This window comes from Cnephaeus nilssonii, assembly GCF_951640355.1.
Source record: "Cnephaeus nilssonii genome assembly, chromosome: 2".
NCBI classification, from domain to species: domain Eukaryota; kingdom Metazoa; phylum Chordata; class Mammalia; order Chiroptera; family Vespertilionidae; genus Cnephaeus; species Cnephaeus nilssonii.
The window spans coordinates 33,094,489-33,114,872 of record NC_137073.1 but is presented as its reverse complement, the minus strand read 5'-3'; the positions used below and the strand labels follow the sequence as shown (position 1 = coordinate 33,114,872).

General features: G+C 44.9%; 1 protein-coding gene across 1 annotated transcript; it reads right to left on the bottom strand.

The window, feature by feature from the left end:
- Window positions 1-217: 217 nt before the first annotated feature.
- RFC2 (replication factor C subunit 2) lies at window positions 218-20,177 on the bottom strand. The gene is made up of 11 exons (XM_079781654.1): window positions 20,056-20,177; window positions 17,282-17,351; window positions 14,005-14,046; window positions 13,684-13,790; window positions 10,366-10,467; window positions 9,259-9,359; window positions 6,223-6,380; window positions 5,917-5,982; window positions 4,340-4,420; window positions 2,783-2,896; window positions 218-1,177 (listed from the first exon to the last, which is right to left on the bottom strand). Exons 1-11 carry the CDS (start codon window positions 20,160-20,162, stop codon window positions 1,067-1,069), a joined length of 1,059 nt encoding a protein of 352 aa, XP_079637780.1. The 5' UTR covers window positions 20,163-20,177; the 3' UTR covers window positions 218-1,066.
- Window positions 20,178-20,384: the final 207 nt, after the last annotated feature.

The window sequence follows — 20,384 nt, the reverse complement described above, 5'->3', positions numbered from 1 at the left end:
ATTCTAACTCTCTATCCCTCTCCCTTCCTCTCTGTAAAAAATCAATAAAATATATTTTAAAAACAACAAAAAAACATTCTAGCCCTGTCCGGTGTGGCTCAGTCGGTGGGAGCGCTGTCCTGTGCACTGAAGGGTTACTGGTTTGATTCCGTCAGGCACATACCCAGGTTGTGGACTCGATCCCTGGTTTCTCTCTCTCCCTTCCTTTCTCTCCAAAATCAATTAAACACACAAACAATGCTATTCTAAAATGGCATCTGGATTTGCTTCAGAACAATCCGAGTGGGGTGGTAGGAACACAGAGGAAACAACATAGGCCATGTGTTGGTATAACTGTTAAGATGGGTGATGAATACGTGAGTATCATTCAATGTTTTATGTACAAATGATATTTTTCATAATTAAAAAAAATAGTATCTTACAAAAAAAAAAAAGCAATTCTACAGGTGAATACAAAGTTTCCTGGGAAATTCCAATCAACAAGCACTGCACAGACAAGGCGACACGGCGGTTTTCCATGCACCTGGACTGCACCATTCTCCTCAGCAACACCTAAGTCCTTTCTAAAGAGCTCATGGCCCCCAGCTGTTGAGTATTTTTCTAAATAGTCAGTAAATTACAACAAACCCTGCCCTCACCCCGGGGAACTGTCCTCCAGGCTTCTAGAAAAATTGAGATTAGCTTGTCCTGTCTGTCATCTAAATCACCTTTTCTCCTTGCAGGATGCAAGAAGCATGCAGAGACAGGAAGCTGGCTCTCTTTGCGGACTTGCACTGCCACATTATTGCTGACAAAATTGTAGTTTTATTAGCTAAAATGCCAACACACACCCAGACTGGGTGCTGTGCCCTGGACATTCTCTGCGGCCTTTCCCCGTCCCCACGTCCCAGAGCCTGGGCTGAATGCAAACGCTTCTGGAGACGTGTGTAGAAGCACGAGGAAGGCCACAGCATGATACTAAAAGGCGAGTCCCACTGCCAATCTGGGCAGCATTTTCTCCCAAAGCAGAAGGCTGTGAGTCCTGTCTCTCAGGGACTCTTGTAACCCCAGCAATGAGTTCTCCGCTCTAACTGGCCACCGGGGCCATTGTCTTCTGACACAGCCTGGCCAGGAGCCCTGCCATCTGCAGAAGAGAGTTCACACCTTCGGCTATCTTCATATGAGTGTATCCAATTTCCTAAAAACAAATGAAATTTAAATCTGGTTAGTGAGGAACAGATTTATTTTTTTTAAATCTGTACTAATGGTTTACTCAAAATTGATGCAATGAATTCTAACTCCAACTAGAAAATGAACTCTAAGTTGTCATGGATTATGTTTAAAGTTCAATTTAAACCTAAAAGGATATTGGTATTTCTTTGTAAGATACTGTTAAGGAAATTAAAAAAAAAAAAAAGGCGCCGAAACCAGTTTGGCTCAGTGGATAGAGCGTCGGCCTGCGGACTCAAGGGTCCCAGGTTCGATTCCGGTCAAGGGCATGTACCTTGGTTGCTGGCACATCCCCAGTAGGGGGTGTGCAAGAGGCAGCTGATCAATGTTTCTCTCTCGTCGATGTTTCTAACTCTCTATCCCTCTCTCTTCCTCTCTGTAAAAAATCAATAAAATATATTTTTAAAAAAAGGCAATATTAAAATATTTACATAACACATATCTGATTATACATTAAGAACACTCAAAACTAAGTAATGAGCCCTAGCCGGTTTGGCCTCAGTGGATAGAGCCCACAGACTGAAGGGTCCTGGGTTCGATTCTGGTCAAGGCATGTACCTTGGTCGCAGAAGGCAACCAATTGATGTGTCTCTCTCACATCAATGTTTCTCTTTGTCTCTCCCTCTCCCTTCCACTCTAAAAACCAATGGAAAAATATCCTTGGGTGAGGACAAAAAAAAACAACAAAACTCAGTAATGAGAAAACAAACCCAATTAAAAACTGGGGAGATCTGAACAGATACTTCATCAAAGATTGGGATGGCCCATAAGCACATGAAAAAGTGCTCGACATCATTAGCTACTGGGAAATGCAAATGAAAGCCTCTACAAACCTATGGCAATGACTAAAAATCCAACTGAGCATTCCAAGTGCTGGCTGGGATGTGGATCAGCTGAAATGCTCATCACTGTTGACAGGATGCAAAATGCTATAGCCACTCTGGAAAAGTTTGGCGGTTTCTTATCAAGTTAAACTTAGACTTACCATTCGACCAAGCAACCTCACCTCCATACACTGGAATACTACTCAGTAATAAAAAGGAATAACCCACTGACCCTCGCAGCAAACATATGAACAAATCAAAGTCCATTTAGCTAAGTGAAAAAGCCAGGTTTAAAAGACTATGTTTCTGCTTGATTCCATTTGTATAATATTCTGGAAAATTCTGTCCCCCAAAGAGAAAGCAGATCAGTGGTTTCCAGGTGATAGAGGAAAGGGGCATGTAAAGTTGGGGGGTTAGAGAGTTGTGTTTACTTGACTGAATGCTTCTGTCAACAGAATACACCTAAGAGGCTGAATTTTCCCCTATGTAAACTATACCTCAATCAATCTGACCTTAAAGATGAATAAACACACAAATCTCTAATGAAGAGTCATCCTAAGGAACAGTAGGTCACTGATTGGTAGAATGGGCTTAAACAAACTCCCAGCCCCAGGACAGACAGCCGCCCGCCTCCATCGGAGCTGGGGACACTGCTGAGCATCTTCCCGATGCCAGGCCTGTAAGTGAAACCAAGGGAGCCACAGCGTGGCCGGAACCCTTGAGAGAGGCCCGGCTACACCCCTACTGACCTTAATGAACTCCAGTTTCAAGTATTCTGCCATTTGGAAGGTTTTACACACTCGAAAAATGTTGCCAATGATGTCTTCTGGCGAGTAGCCAAGGTGCCATAGGTGAGCGAGAATCTACACAAATGAGAACATGCTGAGGCTGCTGAACTCCGAACAGGACAAGGATACTTGGGAAATGAGGTTAAAGCCACACAAATCTCGGGCGGGTCACACTGCTCATCCTAGAAAACCCAAGCGATTCTGAGAATCAGCTGAGCACCATGGAGCTGGTGGGCCACGCCCTATAGATCACATGGAGATAATTCGACTGATTTTCCAGCACACAGACAGATAATACTGCAAATGTTTTTAAATGTATTGCAAGGTCTACTACTGTCCCCGAGCCTCTTAAGCACTTTATTAATCATCCCAGTATACCCCGAGCAGAAGCAGGAGAACCCTGTCAGGGTGGGGAACGTCCGGCCTGCAGGCTCTATAAGGCCCACGAAATCATTTGGTCTGGCCCTGCCACGGCAGTAGGGGTGAGTTAATTAAATGTCTGACCAAATATAGCAGGCTAATTTTTAAGTTGGTCATTTTGTATGGCCCATGAATGATGTTATAAATATCCAAATGGCCCTTGGCAGAAAAAGGTTCCCCACCCCTGTAGTATCTGCTATGCTTTCCCTAGCTACGGAGTCCTAACCCACCCCTGCAGGAGCAGCCCTCAACATCCTGGCCAGGGCAGGGATTACAGCAGTGGTCTCGGCCTCCTGCCTTCTCAACACCCCCACTATGGAGTGTTGGACTGCAGGGTCTGGAATCACTTGTTTTTGCCTTTGCTTCAGCATCCTGGGATAAACTCAGGGGGCAGGGGAGCTCTATGTGCCTAAATCTGAAGGCTTCCTTCAGGCCCACTCGGTGACTCAATCCGGGTACCTGGGTCTCTGCCTCAGTCTCCCTGCCTTGCACTCATTTCACCTTAGGTCTAACCCAGCCCTAAACTCAATCAACTTCTAGCCTAATTTAGTGGGAGCAGGGAAACTGGCTGTGATCAGTCCAATGGCCTCAGATCACACCATTGCCACCCATGTGACTTGAGGTCACCTGAACCACATGGTGCCCACTGGAACCTGCTCACGTGACTCTACAATTAGGCCCCACCCCCCCTGGGTTCTCCTCTCCTGGCTGACCGGGGACTGCTGGGTCCCAGGATGCTCACTCCCATGTTCACCGGGAGGATGGAGGGAAAACCTCCCCTTAACAGAGAAAGACAGCGTCACTGCAAAGCAAAGGAGTTGGACTGGTCTTCCCTCGTGTGTTAGGTGAACAAATGCCCGATGCAGAGAATATAATTATAGTACAGAGACAGGATTCTGAATTCCAGGTCTACTACTTTTAAACAGTTGACATAGAGAATGGAATTTAGCCTGTCATGGTTTTCTCATCTGTAGGGTGTACCAACTCCTAGCATCGTTTTAAGAATTCAGGGGAGCGATGCACGTAAGCCCCTCGCACAGGGAACTCCCTCAGCCCTGCTCAAGAAGGGAAAGGTCCCTCTGGCTTCAGGAAGCACACCTTGTAGGCTTCGTCGATATTGGCATTCACACAGTGCTGGATCATCTCCTTCACCAGCAGGGGGTGCGGCTCATCGCAGACCTGACCAAACCGAAAAGAAGGGGAGTCAGCGCTGAGGGGACCACCTGAGGAGGACCCTGACACACCGACTTCTGGGCGATCTATGTAACCAACCTCTCAAATCGTGGTGTGTGTGTGTGTGTGTGTGTGTGTGTGTGTGTATGTGTTTTTTTCCCATTGAATTCTCCAGCAACAGAACCAGGCCGAGGAAAGCCCTTCACCACCAAACAAGTCACCAAGTAAAAAGAATATGACGTCGGCCTACTGAGGTGAGGAAGGCTTCTGACACCAATTCTGTTACCGATTTCTCCAGCAGAAGATGAATTAACAAGGGCCACTGGAGAATCTCCACTCAGGAGCAGCATTAAAGCCATTATAAGTCACCTCTCAGAGCCCTTGGGTGATCACTTGCCCAGAACCACTTAGAACCCACTAAGACTTGGGAGGGAGGTCTTTTGGGCCGGTCTCCCACTGGAATCGCAATGGTTTTTCCTGGGCCGGGGTCCCAGCCTCTCGTGACCTGAACAGCAGCCTGTTGAGTGCCGGTGCCTCTCCCTGAGCCCAAAGGCTGCCTCCTGCCACTGCCTCCCCTGGCCTGAGATCCACGCTCTAGCGCAGGTCAACATGTAAATCTAAATGACAGCCTTCTGGTATCTCCAGGTAGTGCCTACACCTGCCCTTGGCCTTCTCTTCCCAGTTCAGCGAACTTCCCTCAGAATCCTGGTTTGCAGAGCCCTCGATGCTTTGCTCCAGGAGGAAATGAGACCTTAACTGTCACGACAGGCGACTAAGCAAGTTCCCCTCAGTGCCCTTGAAAATACACCACTGCCAAGGTCTAGGCAGAGGCTTTTAGCACAGCTTTCCTTATCCACAAACTCGGTAAGAAAAAGCAAGACGAAACGCATGGACAGCCCTACCTGATTTTTACCCCCAAATTAGGGAGAAATCAGACACCGAGCTGTTGGATGTGTCAATCAGTTTTCAGAAGTATTCCCAAAAGGAAAATCCTGTCATGTGGGAGAGTGAGAATCCTTTGGCTCGACCTTAAAGAGCTGATACCCACACCAGGCCCAGGGAGTGCGGAGGGGAAGTCGCAGGTGGCAGCCAGGCCCGCCGAGGGGAGAGCCCTGTGCTCCCTCCGGGCCCCCAGCAGCTGGATGGTCTCGGACAGGCCACCTGGGCCTGTCTCCTCGGCCACAAAACGCTGACGAGAACGCGTGGGTGCAGGGTGCCATGTGGACCAGAGCACCCGGGAAAGCACCCAGCACCAGCCTGAGGCAGCCGTGGCAGCACTTGCATTGATCGCACCCTGGTGGCATCCCCAAGTTCCTCCTGATTCTCCAGTGAGGGAGTCAGGGGGACACAAGGGAGGCAGGCAAGCACCCCCACTCCGAGGGTGAGCCCCAGCGGCAGCACGGTGTCCATCCCCTTCCTTCCAGCACCTTCCCACCTCCACTCCACTGGCCGCACAGATAAATAGTTTTTGTAGACTGTGATGCCCAAGCCAGCTTTTGTACCTTGAACACGTTCTCACTGTTAATGAAGCCGAATCCTGAGAAAGTAGACTGCAAGTTGTTCAGCGCCTGGTGAGGAACAAAAATGACCAGGGTGATTTTCTGTCTCGGCCCTTCCCCACCTCTTTAACTGAGCACCCTCCTTGCAAGCCTGCTCTCAATCAGCCCAAGGTCCCATCAGTGTATTGGGTCAACACATCCCACTCGGGCTATGCTCGACTCTGCACAGCCGTCACTTCCTTCTTCCCCCTAAAATAAAGGGCATGGCAAGCCCAGGAGGTCCCCGCCTCAGGCAGCAACCGCACACACCTGCCGCATGTCTCCCTGGGCGGTGAAGATAATGGCTTCAAGACCATCGTCAGTGTACGGCACATTCTCCTTCTCGATCACGTTCATTAACCTGGTGAGGACCTGGGCATCGGTCAGCTTTGTGTAGCGGAGGACTGCGCACCTGGACTGAATGGGCTCTGCATGAGACAGGAAGAGAGTGAGGCTCCCTGGCCAAGGATGGCATCGCCCTGCTGGTTCTTTAGTTACTCAGAAGCAGCTGCACAACCTGCACAGCCCAGCCATGCCGGCACCACTCTCTACCCAGCAGGTGTTCACCAGTGACTGAGTATTTAGGACTAAATTTCAAAATGTTAACCAATAAGCAACAAGAGAGGCCTCAGCCAGTACTGCCTGGGATGACCGTGGCTGGCCACGGCTTCCAGAAGGGAAAGATCCTTTAAGATAGAGACATCCACATGCCACAGCCAGCAGTGAGCCAGTGCTGGCCCAGGTGGCCCCCAAATCACTGTGTGTGCTGGGTGGGTCATGGCTTGCTGTTTGGGGGGCCCCTCCCCTATCCAAGCATGAGCTCCTAGAGGGCAGGGACAGAGCCTCACACAGACCTGTAGCCTCCACTGTGCCTTGTGCAGAGTAGATGCTGTGTACACATCTGTCAAGTGGATGAGACTTCAAAGAGCAGCTTTCCTAAGAGTTAGTCCACCTCAACTTATCTCAGCGATTTTCAACCTGTTTCATTTCATGGCACACATAAACTAATACTAAAGTTCTGCGGCACACCAAAAATATATTTTTTTGCTAATCTGACAAAAAAAAAAAAAGGTATAATTCTGATTCATCCACACCGGATGGCTATTGCTGTGTTGGCTGTTGTCACTTTTAAAAAAATGTTTTTATTGATTTTTCAGAGAGAGGGAGGAAGGGAGAGGTAGAGAGACAGAAACACCAATGAGAGAGGAACACTGATCGGCTGCCTTCTGCACACCCTCTACTGGGGGATCGAGCCTGCAATCCGGACATACGCCCTGAACAGAAATCTAACCAGCAACACCTTGGTGCATGAGTCGACACCCAACCACTGAGCCACACCAGCTGGGCTGTCATTTTTTTATTTGACAATCGAGGGAAAGAGGTCAGTGTCCCTGACTAACTAGGTATTGCATGTTTTAAAAAGTCTTACACACCAGATGAAAATTGCTGACTTAACTGAAAGCAGGAAGCCTCACAACTGAACCTTATTAGCATATCTGATTTATCAGCACAGACAAGAGAAAGAGCAATTAGGAACAGGAATACATATTTTAAGGCCATTAATATTCTAACTACAATAGAAGTTTCCTTTAGTCAATTTTTATTTTTTGAGGCGTTCCAAAAGCTGAATTCACAGAATTTAAATACATGTCAGAATAAGGCGGCGTGGCCTTCCTCCAAGTACACCCATCTCTCAACGCATGGCTCCAGGAACCAAAGAGAGACTGGGCTACTAAGTTTCACAAGTTAGCTCTGCAGCAATTTGATCATAAACCATTTCCTCTAACGCTGAGAAATAAATTCCTTTAAAGAGTTAATTTGTTTGCTATATCCCTTTAAAAATTAAAGTTAATCCAAATGCTGTATGTATCACAAAAATTACTTTCATAAAAAGCGAAGGCCAGAGCTGTCTCCACCAACACGTGCAGTTTCATATCACACAGCTCTGAGCAAAACGCACTGGGGGAGGCCTCTAAGTGTAACAGTGCCCCTGCACTCACAGATTCCCACGGCTATGGAGACAAGCTCCATACACACCCATCAGTCAAAAACTTTTCCAGTTTCCTCCACCACACCACTGATGTCTTGAAGGTAGAGAATGTTTCTCATTAAACGTTGTATGACCTGCATTGATGGTACCCGCCACCTACTTAGACCAGAGTTAATGCTTACTGAGTGAATAGCTAAATAAATTAATAAACAAATAATGACTATCTAGGTAGGGTAAAAAGACATAAAGGATTCCTGGTAACACAAAGAGCCCACCAACTTTGTGGGGGCATCATGATTGATAACCAGCTTGTTTGCAACAGTGCACAATGGCCCCTGGGAGATGGGGCTGTGGGGTGGGGGGGTGGAGAGAAGGGAGAGTCAGATGGCTGAGCTCACACAGGGTGGGGTTTAGTGGGCGGATGTGAGGCAAGGACAGCAGGACATAAGAGCTGTGAGAAATGGTGAGACAGGGAAAGCTGGACTGTGCCGAAGTCTGCATCAGAAATGGAAGGATGTGAGCCCTGACTGGTTGTGGATATGTACAGGGTGCAGGTTCAATCCCCAGCCCCAGTCTGAACTTGTGCGGGAGGCAACCAAATGATGTGTTGATGTGTCTCTCTCACATTGACGTTTCTCTCTCTCTCTCTCTCCTCTCCACACTCCTCCCTTCCATGCTCCACTCTCTCTAAAAAATCAATGGAAAATATCCTGGGAAGAGGATTAACAAAACAAAACAAAAAAAGAAAGAGAAGGATGTGAAACCACCAGGAAGCTGAGATGCTGAAAGGGAGGGAGGGGGGATAAAACCGTGAGGAAACAAATTGATGGAGCGGGGACTGGAAGAACAAATGCCAGGTCAGAGAGAAGACTAACGTGTAAGGCTTCACAGGTGAAGCAATTGCTGCAATAACCAAGTCCGGTGTGCAGACGCAGTGCATGTGCAGTACTCAGACACACAGAGAGTGCAGGATCATGTCTGGAGAGGGGCAGTGACTGACACAGTGCACAGGATATCAAAATGTCACGTGTGCTTGTGATGGAGCAAGAGGCAGAAAGATGTGGGGTTCCAACCTCAGCTCCTCCACTTGCTATGTGACCTTGGGCAAATTACTCAACCTCTCTGAGCTCCAGTTTTCTCATCTCTAATGTGGAGCTGATAATACCTCTGCAAATAATTATATAAGATTAAATGAAAAAGTTGAATACACAGCATAGTGCTTGGCTGACGACAGTCAATCAACAAGTCCCTACTCTTCTGTTGCTAAAGAGCCAAATGAGCCCCATGCAGACAAGACACCCAGAGCTGACCCTCACCTATGATTTTATCTGAAGCGTTACAAGCAAGAGCAAAGCGAGTCGTTTTGGAGTAGATTTCCATGGTTCTCCTCAAGGCTTGCTGGGCTCCATCAGTCATGCTGAGAAGAAAAATATAAGAGTGCAGTTGGCAACTGCGACCTGGGCCCTCGGGACACAAATCCCTCCCTCAGAGACTGGGAACCCTGACCTCCTGACTGGGCATGCTCAGCCTCTCCTCAGGAGCCTGTCTGGGTCTTCCACAGGCAGGCTGCACGTGGGCATAGAGCAGAGGCTCTGCGGCCAGGCTGCGGGCCCACCTTGAAGCTCTTTCATCTGCTAGTTTGGGGACCACAGGTACATTATCTGAGCCTCAGTGTCCTCACCTATAAGGACATAATGACACTGCCTACGTCAGAGGGTTGTTGATGACAATGAGATAATAACATGTAGAGTACCTGGGATATGTAATGCTTACATATAAGTGCTCAATAAATGTTGGTTATTATTGCTATAATGTTATAGTAAAATAGGTTAAGGTGTAGCAAACTATGTACTATAACATGACAATTACAATGTTCAGAACAAGATTATAATAATGTGGAGCACTGCTTTTGATATTAAAAGGAAAAAACAGGATACAAAAATTACATATATTATGATCTCAACCATGTAAAAATATATAGCATAGAAAAAGAAAATAAAGCAAGATATTAACAATATTTTCTAAATTTTCTTCAAAGAATATGAATTACTTTTTTAAAAATGTCATTTAAAACTTTTAATTTATACCGGTAATGGCTAACACTGTGAATGTACTAAATGTCACCGAATTATACACTAAATGATTAAAAATGGTAAATTTTATGTTATGTGTATTTCACCACAATAAAAAAAACATTTAAATTATTCATCACATAAGTGATGTTGGAACAAACATATTAGCTGTCTTAGACAAATGTTTGTAAGTTAATTAAGTTGACTTTAGGGCTCAGGCTCCTATTAAATTGCTTTTGAAGATAAGCAAATATACCACAAAAGTGCAAAGGCAAAGCTTTCTCTCTGGATTTAATAAAGCCAGATAAGAGATTTAGAGATCAAGGTCAAATGTTTGGCAAAGCACTCTACCTGTCTGCTTCATCCAGGATGATGATCTTATGTCGTCCTTTGGGAAGGGTGACTTTCTGTTGGGCAAACATTTTGATTTTGTTTCTCACAACATCAATGCCCCTGAAACAACAAGCCGGAATTTAACTGTCACCTTGTGAGACAAAATCAATTACCTTCATGGGAACTTTAACCCTCGTTCATCATCATAGACCCAATTTTAGTTTTTAAGTTTCCTTTTTGAGCAATTCTACTTTGAAGAATTGAAATTTCATTATTTTTATTCCTTTTTGGAGGTTTTCAGAACAAAGAAAAATTTACTACTTAAAATATAATGAGATTCATTTTATCTTGCAATTACCATATGGGTCCACTGAATTATTTTACAATCTCAGATTTATTTTAAAGTCTTAGTGATCTTATTCTTCCTGTACCTTAACCTTTTGCACTCGGATGTCAAGTGTGACTCGACACGGTTAGCATTAGAATAAAGGAATCAAGAAAAAAGCAAGCGAGTGTAAAGGGTTAAAACTGTTTGGTATTTCATCATCCTAGTAATTATTTTATCATTACTCATCAATTATTCCCAACTATGCTAAAAATAACTAAAATAACAAGAAAATGAAAGAATGATGGAATTGCCTAAAAGAATAGTGCAATAGTGGGAGAAAAATACTATTACTATTGTCTCATACTTCATTTTTTGTGTGTTCTTCAGGTACTGTATTGTCTTTCTAGAAGGCATAAAAGAAGTTCAGATACTCTGTCTTTGCTATCTTTTTTAAAGCTTTCACTGATCACAACTAAAAAAACATCAAAACTTTTCATTTTCCATGCACAATGTCAAAGAGAAAAAAACTGACAGGAAGATGTTTCATAATTATTAGACAAAACATAATTATTGTTCAAATCAGAAAATGACTGCAGAGAAGCGAATAGCACTCTAGACTCTAATGATGGTGAAATTGATCACATAAGCAACATCTCAGACCATGCTTCCTCAGATGCCAAAATCCTAAGTGAATTTTCTCAAACTTAAGAATCAAGGAGCCGAAACCGGTTTGGCTCAGTGGATAGAGCGTCGGCCTGCAGACTGAAAGGTCCCAGGTTCGATTCTGGTCAAGGGCATGTACCTTGGTTGCGGGCACATCCCCGGTAGGGTGTGTGCAGGAGGCAGCTGGTCGATGTTTCTCTCTCATCGATGTTTCTAGCTCTCTATCCCTCTCCCTTCCTCTCTATAAGAAATCAATAAAATATATTAAAAAAAAAAAAAAAAGAATCAAGGCGTGTGCTCACTTTGGCAACACTTATGTGAAAACTGGATGACACAGAGAAGATTAGCATGGCTCCTACACAAGGATGACATGCAAATTTGTGAAATGTCCCATATTTTAAAAATCAGTAAGTCATGGGGATGTGATGTGCAGCATAGGGAATATAGTCAATAATACTGTACAGTGTCAGATGGTTACTAGACTTACCATGGTGATCACTCCATTAGGTGTATAAATGTTAAATAAGGACAAACACTAAATATATTTTCGTCTGGCTAGTCACTCAACGGGAAGGACTTCATTCCCCAATATCCTATGATAAGAATTTGGACCTTCTGTTTTGATAAAAGAACATATGACAGCACTCTTTCATCTTTTATGTTTGTATACCAACATTTACAGGGTACAGTTTGTAAGTGATCAAAAGCTGACGGCAGGTTTGTATACAAAGGTAATATAGAAATGCAAAAAAGTCGCTGTATTGATCATTCAAATAGGTTTTTATAAATCTAAAATTAAAAATATTTTGTAATTATGGAAAAAAAATATTTTGTAATTATGGGCTATTCTTTCTTCAACAAAATTATGAGTCACTAAAGTTTTCAAAAATAATGAGTTTGATGATGCAAGTGTGAGAAGAACAAGAGGTAGTAAGAATCAGCATTGACAAAATGGATTGATTACAGGCTCATTCATGACAGCTGACGAGCAGTTAGTTGCATTCCAAGGACATTTGCCTGTTTCAAGTCTACAGAGATCTTCAAGATTAGGACAATATTAAAGAGCTGAGACCTGCATCCTCAAGGAATAACCAAAGATAGACTTTGCATTTAACAAGTCCTCATTTCATAATACTCTATTTCATGTCTGAAAAGTAAACCAGCACTTCATACCATTAGTACGGCTACTAACAACAACAAAACAAAAAATAAGTGTTGGCAAGGATGTGGAGAAATTGGAACCCTTGAACACTGTTGGTGGGAATGTAAAAGGGTGCAGCCACTATGAAAAACAGCATGGAGGTTCCCCAAAAATTAAACACAGAATTACCGAATATAATCTAGCAATTCTAAGTATATATCCAAAAGAATTAAAAGCAGGGTCTTAAAGAGATATTTATACACCCATGTCATAGCAGCATTTTCACAATTCACAAATGTCCCAAAGATGAAAGCAACCCAAGCATCCATCAATGGATGAATGAATAAGCAAAATGTGGTGGACTATCCTTACAAAGGGATATTATTCAGCCTTAAAAAGGAAAGACTGACAGATGCTACAGTTTGGCTCCGTGGATGAATCGTGAGGACATAAGCTAAGTGAAATAAGCCAGCCTCAGAAAGACAAATATTGTAAGAAACCACTTATATGAGGCATCTACAATAAAATCAAGTTCATAGATACAGAAAGTAGAATGGTGGTTGCCAGGGGCAGAGGCAGGGGGATAGGTACAGAGTTTTAGTTCTGGAAGACAAAAAAGTTCTGGAGATCATCGGCTACACAATGATGTGAATATATTTAACACTACTGAACTGTACACTTAGATATGAGTAATCTGGCCCTGGCCTGGTCGCTCAATTGGTTGGAGCGTCACCCCATACACCAAATGGCTGCCGATCAATTCCCATTCAGGGCACATACCTAGGTTGTGGGTTCGATCCCAAATCAGGGCGCATATGAGAGGCAACCAATCAATGTTTCTCTCTCACAATGATGTTTTTTTCTCTCTCTCCCTTCCTCCTCTCTCTCTAAAAATCAATGAAAATATGGGGGAGGATTAAAAATAAAATGAGCAAGATGGTAAATTTTATATTGTGTATTTTACGACAATTAAAAATAATATTTAAAATTTCCATTAACGAAGTTAAGCCATCAAGTCTAGTGCTTATGATACCACCTTGATGAGCCAGCAATTCCCATTCTATTTCACTGGGAAGGATTAAAGGAAAACATAAAGCTGGGTAGGCAAGCTCCACATACAACATAGAACGGAAAAAAGGCCATTTCTATAACAATTCAAAATGTAAAACACTTGCTGCCCTTCAGTCCTAACTCCCAGACGTACCTGTCATTTGAGGCATTGAGTTCCAAAACAGCATCCTTGAGAGCTGGGCCCAGAAGGGCTCGGGCCAAACACAGGATGCTTGTAGTTTTGCCAGTTCCTGGGGGGCCCTAGGAATGAGATCTCCAGTAAGTGCTCCAAGCCAGCAGAATGACCTTATAATAGCTCCTGGACTGTTCCCCACTTTTCACACTCACCTCCCCCTCGAACCCTCCACCCCAACCACAAGCCTCTGACCAAGGAGCTCTGTGCACAAGAAAGCACTCAAGAGAGAAGCGAAAATGAGACTTCAAGACATCACCAGGGCCAGGACTAAGTACTCACAGCAATGATAATATTGGGCACATTCCCTTCTCGTGCAAAGACCTGAAAGAAGAAATGTTCATTAAAACTGGTTAACCTGTAAACCATAAGGAGCCAAGCCTCCCCAGCCACATGGGCCTGTGTAGTAAACATGGCTACAAATTTCCTCATATGGATGCCCCATGGAACACTCACCTCAGCATATTCTAAACTGAATTCATCATTTTCCCCTACAAACCTGAGGCCCCACCCACATTTCCCCTTCCACGGACTGTCAATGCCATCAACACTACCACCCAAGCCAGGAACCTGGAGGTCACTGTCACTGTTAACAGGGCCTTCCTCCTCACCCCACACAGCACCTTAATTACAAAGGCTCAGACATTCCTAGTCTCCTTGCCACTAATCACCCCAACCCATTTCCCATACAGTAACCACAGCCAATTTTCTCAAACACACATTATAACATTTTTACCTGACTGAAACCCTTGTATGACTCTTTACTGCTCTCATCATGAAGCCCAAACTCTTTTTTTCTTATTTATTTTTATTGAATTTATTGGGGTGACATTGGTCAATAAAATTATATAGGTTTCAGTTGTTCAACTCTAAAATACTTGACCTGTATACTATTCTGTGTGTTCATCACCCCAAGTCAAGTCTCCTTCAATCACCATTTATCCCCTATACCCTCTTCTACCTCCTCCTCCCCTCCTTCCCCTCTGGCAATCACCATGCTGTTGTCTGTGCCTATGTTTTGGTTTTGTCTGTTTGTTTGCTTAATCCTTTCACCTTTATGATTTCATTCATATGTGGAATCTCATGGACAAAATAAATCAACAAACGAAATAGAAACAGACCCACAGACAGAGAACAGACTGACAGCTGTCAGAGAGGAGGTGTGTTGTGGGGCTGGGAGAAAAAAGATGAAGGGAGCTGGGGATTTTCCATGTAAATTAAGGCGTGTCTAGGCTGGCTTCATAAAGCCCAAACTCTCAAACATGGCTCATGAGGCCCTGCCCAATCTGGATCCTGCCCACCTCATGGGCTCATTTCTCACAACCCCCAACACATGTACTCTACAGCCTTGCTATCAGGGGCTCATGGACCAGAAGCATCAGCACCCCCTGGGAGCGTGTTAGAAATGCAGAATCTGGCCTCATCTCCAGAACTACTGCACCAGAATCTGCATTTTAACAAAACCCCCAGGCAATTCAAATGCCTATTAATGTCTGGAAAGCACTATTCCAATCAGATGGCATCCCACCTAAGAACAAGCCAAGCTTTCTCACCTGGGGGCCTTTGCACCTGCTATTCCTGCTACCTCTTCTCTCTCCCTCCTCCCCTGCAAGTCTGGCTAACTCCCACTCAAGCTTTGGTATCACTTCTTCCACTTGGGAATAAAGATACTGTGAGGGTTAACTCTTCCCATGTGCTCCCACAGCACCTGCCCTCCTCTAGCAGAGTGCTTATCACGTCGCCTGCTGACTTTAATGCTACCCCATTAGACTAAAAATCTTACTCGGGCAGGAATCATATCTATTTATATCAATAGTTCCTAACACTGCACCATAGCTGTCCCAGAAAACATACTCAAATATTTGTAAAATGAATGCATTTGTAAAATAAATAAATACCTTGTTAGCTATTATAGTGTAAGCACTGATTACTACAGAGATTGTCTTTGTCACGACTCCAATAGTTGGGCTTCTAGATTCTGCCTAAAGATGGCTTGGAATTCAAAGCTTGCTTTATTGCTAAACATTTCTGCCTGACCATTTTGAAGCCAGCTGCCTTGTCACTTAGTCCCTCTAGGCAGAGGTTGGCAAACTACGGTGGGAGGGGCATGAAGGGAGTGGAGGTAATCTAGCCTGAGGCCTGTTTCTATGATACCCCTAGCTAAAAATGGCTTTCACATTTTTAAAGGATTGTTGAAAAAATAAACAGAGTATTTGTCAAATATAGTTATACTAGTGGCCCAGTGCAGGAATTCATGCACATTGAAAGGAAATTAATTAGAAGAAATATTTTAATATCACTATCCGCCCTTTCTCTATAATAGAAGTGTCAACCAAATTCACCATCGACAATGACAGAACGAAACAGACACATGCAATTGGCGCCAGCGAGAGCTTTATATATATAAACTTGCTTAATTAGACCTGCTTTCTGATTTAGCTAAATTTTTTCCAGCCCAGTGAAGCACTCCAATTTCTCTTTCAGGTAATTGTCAGCAACACAGCAGTAAATATCAACATGAAGCAGATTATTATTGTAGATCACACAGAGAGAACAAAGGGTAAAATATTTAACTGCAGCAGTGTTTGACTATATTCTGCGCAGTGAGAAAACCTGAAGTCACTTTCAAGGTCCACTATTTCTTACTTCTTTTCAGTCGGGTCAAGTTTCTAAGCTTTCTAAATCTCTGTTTTCTGGCTAATGAAAAGAAAATAGGATTCCACGGAGTCTCCTAGCTACCTACGCCAGGACTTCTATGAAGATCAAATGAGATGAGGCACGGGAAAAAGCTTCACAGACATTTGGTTAAAGTGTAAAATGTTTGCACCTGGCTATAAAGCAAGTAGTGTTCCTGGGCTGAAGAAACTCCAAGGAGGATAGTCGCTAGGGAGAGGAAGCCGGACATTGCTACGTGATGTCATTACCTGGTGCCCACAGCGACCATTTCCGGGTTGGGCTGTGGGCCGCATTTTGTGCCATGGGGTCTCGGCAGCGTTGGCTGCGATTTGGTGGGCTGTCGCTCTAGTGTGGAAGCAGGGCCTGTGTCCCACTTGGGGGAAGCTGAGTGTTGCTTTGTGGGCGCCAGGTCCATGGTGCCATTTCTCTGTAAATGGCCAGTGTGCGTCACAGCAGCTCCTGTGTTGAGCATCTGCCCCCTGGTGGTCAGTGCGTGTCATAGCGACTGGTCGGACGGTCGTAGACTTAGCATACTAGCCTTTTATATATATAGATATTTGCAAAAAGCCTATGGTATCTATTAAATTGCCTTTACAGAAAGTTTGCCAACCTTGCTCGTCTGATAACTCCTCTCCAATAAGCCAGCCCTTCAAACATCTGAAGTTACCCACCACTTCTAGGCATCTCCAAACTGAATGTTTCCTATTCCCTCAGCTCTTCTGGATCTGTGGCTTACCCCCATCCCCCACCTTGACTGTCTTACTCCAAATGCCGTGAGCTTTATCAAGGCACAATAATGTGGTATAAGTTCATATATATATATATATATATATATATATATATATATATATATATATATAAATTAAAAAAAAAACACACCCACCTCCAGCCTGCTCACAGTGTCTTCATTCCCGACTACTTCATTCAACTTCACTGGTCTATATTTCTCAACCCTGTTTTTAAGAAAATGCATAAAAGATGTTGACATAACTATTTTCATGCTACACAAAAGGAAGCACTAAAGAGCAGCAATCCTCAGCTTTGTCAGGTGACATACATTAAAAAAAAAATACACCAAGTGGTGGCAGGTTTTAAATTTAAGGGGATGCCCAAGTGCCATTTGAAAAGTTTAGTGCATGAGAATTACACACCAGAAGCTCCAAACCCACCACAGCAAAGAAATACCTGTTGTTGCTGGAGAAGGGCCAGAGCGGGCCATCTGGACCAATGTGACACTGTGCAGCAACAGCCTGCCCGTCACAACAGAGATCCAGCACACACAGCACTGACATTTTTTTTTCCTTTTAAAAATGCGTCACGAATTTGTGTGTCATCCTTGCACACGGGCCATGCTAATCTTCTCTGTATCGTTCCAATTTTTAGTATGTGTGCTGCCGAAGCGAGCACAGCACTGACATCATTTGATCTGGCAGATAGGGATGTAACCGAGCCTCCTCATGCTTTACCTGCCAGTTTCCGCAGGCTTGGCAAGGCGCGCACAGCAGGGTTGGCTAGACAGAAACCACAGGCCTATCTTGTGACCCTATTAGGCTATGTGGAGTGGACAGGCTAGTGGCCTAGTCAGACCAATACTTCTCTCTTGATTTTTAGAGAGGAAGGGAGAGGGATAGAGAGATAGAAATAGATGAGAAACATCACTGATTGGCTGCCTCCTGCACGCCCTTCCCCAACCCCACCCCCCTTCCTCGGGGATCGAGCCTGTAAACTGGGTATATACCCTGACTGGGAATTGAACCAGTGATCTCTTGGTTCATGGGTCAACACCCAATCACTAAGCCACACTGGCCGGGCAATGCTTCTCTTTTAAATGAATAAGCAAACTATGCTAGAGAGAAAATGACTTTCTTCAGTGAGAATAGAAGTGGAAGATATACAATGATTTAACCATCAGGACTTCCTCAGTCCTTTACAACACTCCCGGATTTATTATGCAGGTACTAGTTGTGCTCCGGAAACAGTTGCATGCAAAGAAGCCTGTTTGTCACATACTACAGTAAACAGTTCCCCTCCAAGACCAGCAGATGAAGCATGCTTCTTCCTATTCATTTATTCTTCATACTCAGTCCCTTCCAGGTGCCAAGCAGTGAAAGGAGGTAGAGATCTCAAGGGGAGGAAAGCAGAAGATACAGAGATAAGCAAGAGATGGTTATTGCTCTGAAGGGCTTTCCAAATGGCAGGGAGATAAGAGTTTAGCAAGTCCCACTACGGGGCTGCGGACGCTGAGGCGGGAATCACCACCTGGGAATGTTAGGAGCTGAAATTTGTGCTGGACTTAGAACAAGGCAAAGATGCTCTTCTTTCAGGCCCTTCATAGCTGCTCCATCTACCTGAGAGGTTTCTCCAGTCACATGCCTTACTCCCCGAGTTCAGGTCTTTGACCAAATCATCAAAGTCATCTCATCAAAGGCCTTCCCTGAAAACCATAGCTATTTATTTACTCCACAGCACTTGCTTTTTTACTTTGTCTTTCTCTATCAAATGTAAGCTCCATGAGAGCCGAGTTTGTTTTGTATACTGAAGTATCCTAAGCATGTAGTGTTGTGCATGAAAAATATAATGCCAGCCACATGGTAATTTTAAACTTTCTGGTAGCCACATTACGAAAGGTAAAAGAAAACAGATGAAGTTAATTTTACTAATATTATTTATTGAACCTAATATACTAAAAATATTGTCATTCTCAACATGTAGCAACATAAAAATTACTAATGAGTTTTTCTTAATACTAAGTCCTCAAAAGCCAGATGTATATTGTACACTTATAGACCATCTCAATTCTGACTAGCCTCATTTCCAGGGCTCAACAGACTCATGTGACTAGTGGCTGGGGGGCTGCACAACGCAGCTGTAGATATTCCAATAAATTATCCTGCACTCCATTTAGGTATCTGCTCTCATCAAGAAGAGGGGTGGGCCTGGCCAGAGTGTCTCGGTTGGTTGAGCGTCTTCCCGTGCACAGGAAAGGTTGACGGTCCATCGAGTTGAAAGGCAACCAATCAACCAACCGATGTTTCTCTCTCCCCTCCTCTCCCAGTGGTTCTCAACCTTTCTAATGTCGCGACCTTTTAATACAGTTCCTCATGTTGTGGTGACCCCCAACCATAAAATTATTTTCGTTGCTACTTCATAACTGTAATTTTGCTACTGTTATGAATCGTAATGTAAATATCTGTGTTTTCCGATGGTCTTAGGCTCTACAGCAGCGGTTCTCAACCTGTGGGTCGCCTAAGACCATCGGAAAACAGTTATTTACATTACGATTCATAACAGCAGCAAAATTACGGTTATGAAGTAGCAATGAAAATAATTTTATGGTTGGGGGTCACCACAACATGAGGAACTGTATTAAGGGGTCGCGGCATTAGAAAGGCTGAGAACCACTGCTTAGTAAGCAATGTTCTGACCAACACTGCGTTTCCAGGGGTCAGACCCGCCACCCTCGAACCTGGGTGGGCTAAGCGACCCGTGTCCCACCCCCTCTTCAAATATTCTCCTGGACACCACCCTGGAGCCTCCAGCTCCGCTCAGGTCCCCCCGCCCCCCACGATCTCCCGCCCCAGGGTTCCCCCGGACACGACCTGCCTCTCGCCCACCTACGCTCCCAGAGCACCCATCGTTTATGGCCTGGGCCCTCACCACGGCAGCTCGTAGTGGCCGGCACTGCCGGGGGCCTTGCTGGGGCCAGGGGCAGGGTCCTGGGCCCCGTGCTCGGCCGCCCCACTGGCGCTCTCCTCCACCTCCATGCTCCCGCCGCCTCTTCCCGCCGCCCGAGGCCCCGCCCCAGGATGCCATCACGCAAGCCCCGCCCCTGGAAACGCGAGGGACGCCGGGCGCGAGCGGAAGCTGTCTGGCCGCCTCTTTCCGCGCCTGCGCAGATGGCAGCGGCCGGAGTCCGGTGGCGCACGGCCGCGGTTGCTCAGGGAGACCTGGCGTCCGGCCTGGGAGAGAGAGGAAGGCGAGCCCCG

Bases quoted from the DNA above. Each gene is read 5' to 3' on its own strand.
- RFC2 (XM_079781654.1), bottom strand. From the start codon at position 20,162: ATGGAGGTGGAGGAGAGCGCCAGTGGGGCGGCCGAGCACGGGGCCCAG. The intron at 13,791-14,004 runs GTGAGTACTTAG...TCTCATTCCTAG, and splicing joins TGCCCAATATTATCATTGCT to GGCCCCCCAGGAACTGGCAA. The intron at 1,178-2,782 runs GTCAGTAGGGGT...ATTTGTTTTTAG, and splicing joins TGAAACTGGAGTTCATTAAG to GAAATTGGATACACTCATAT.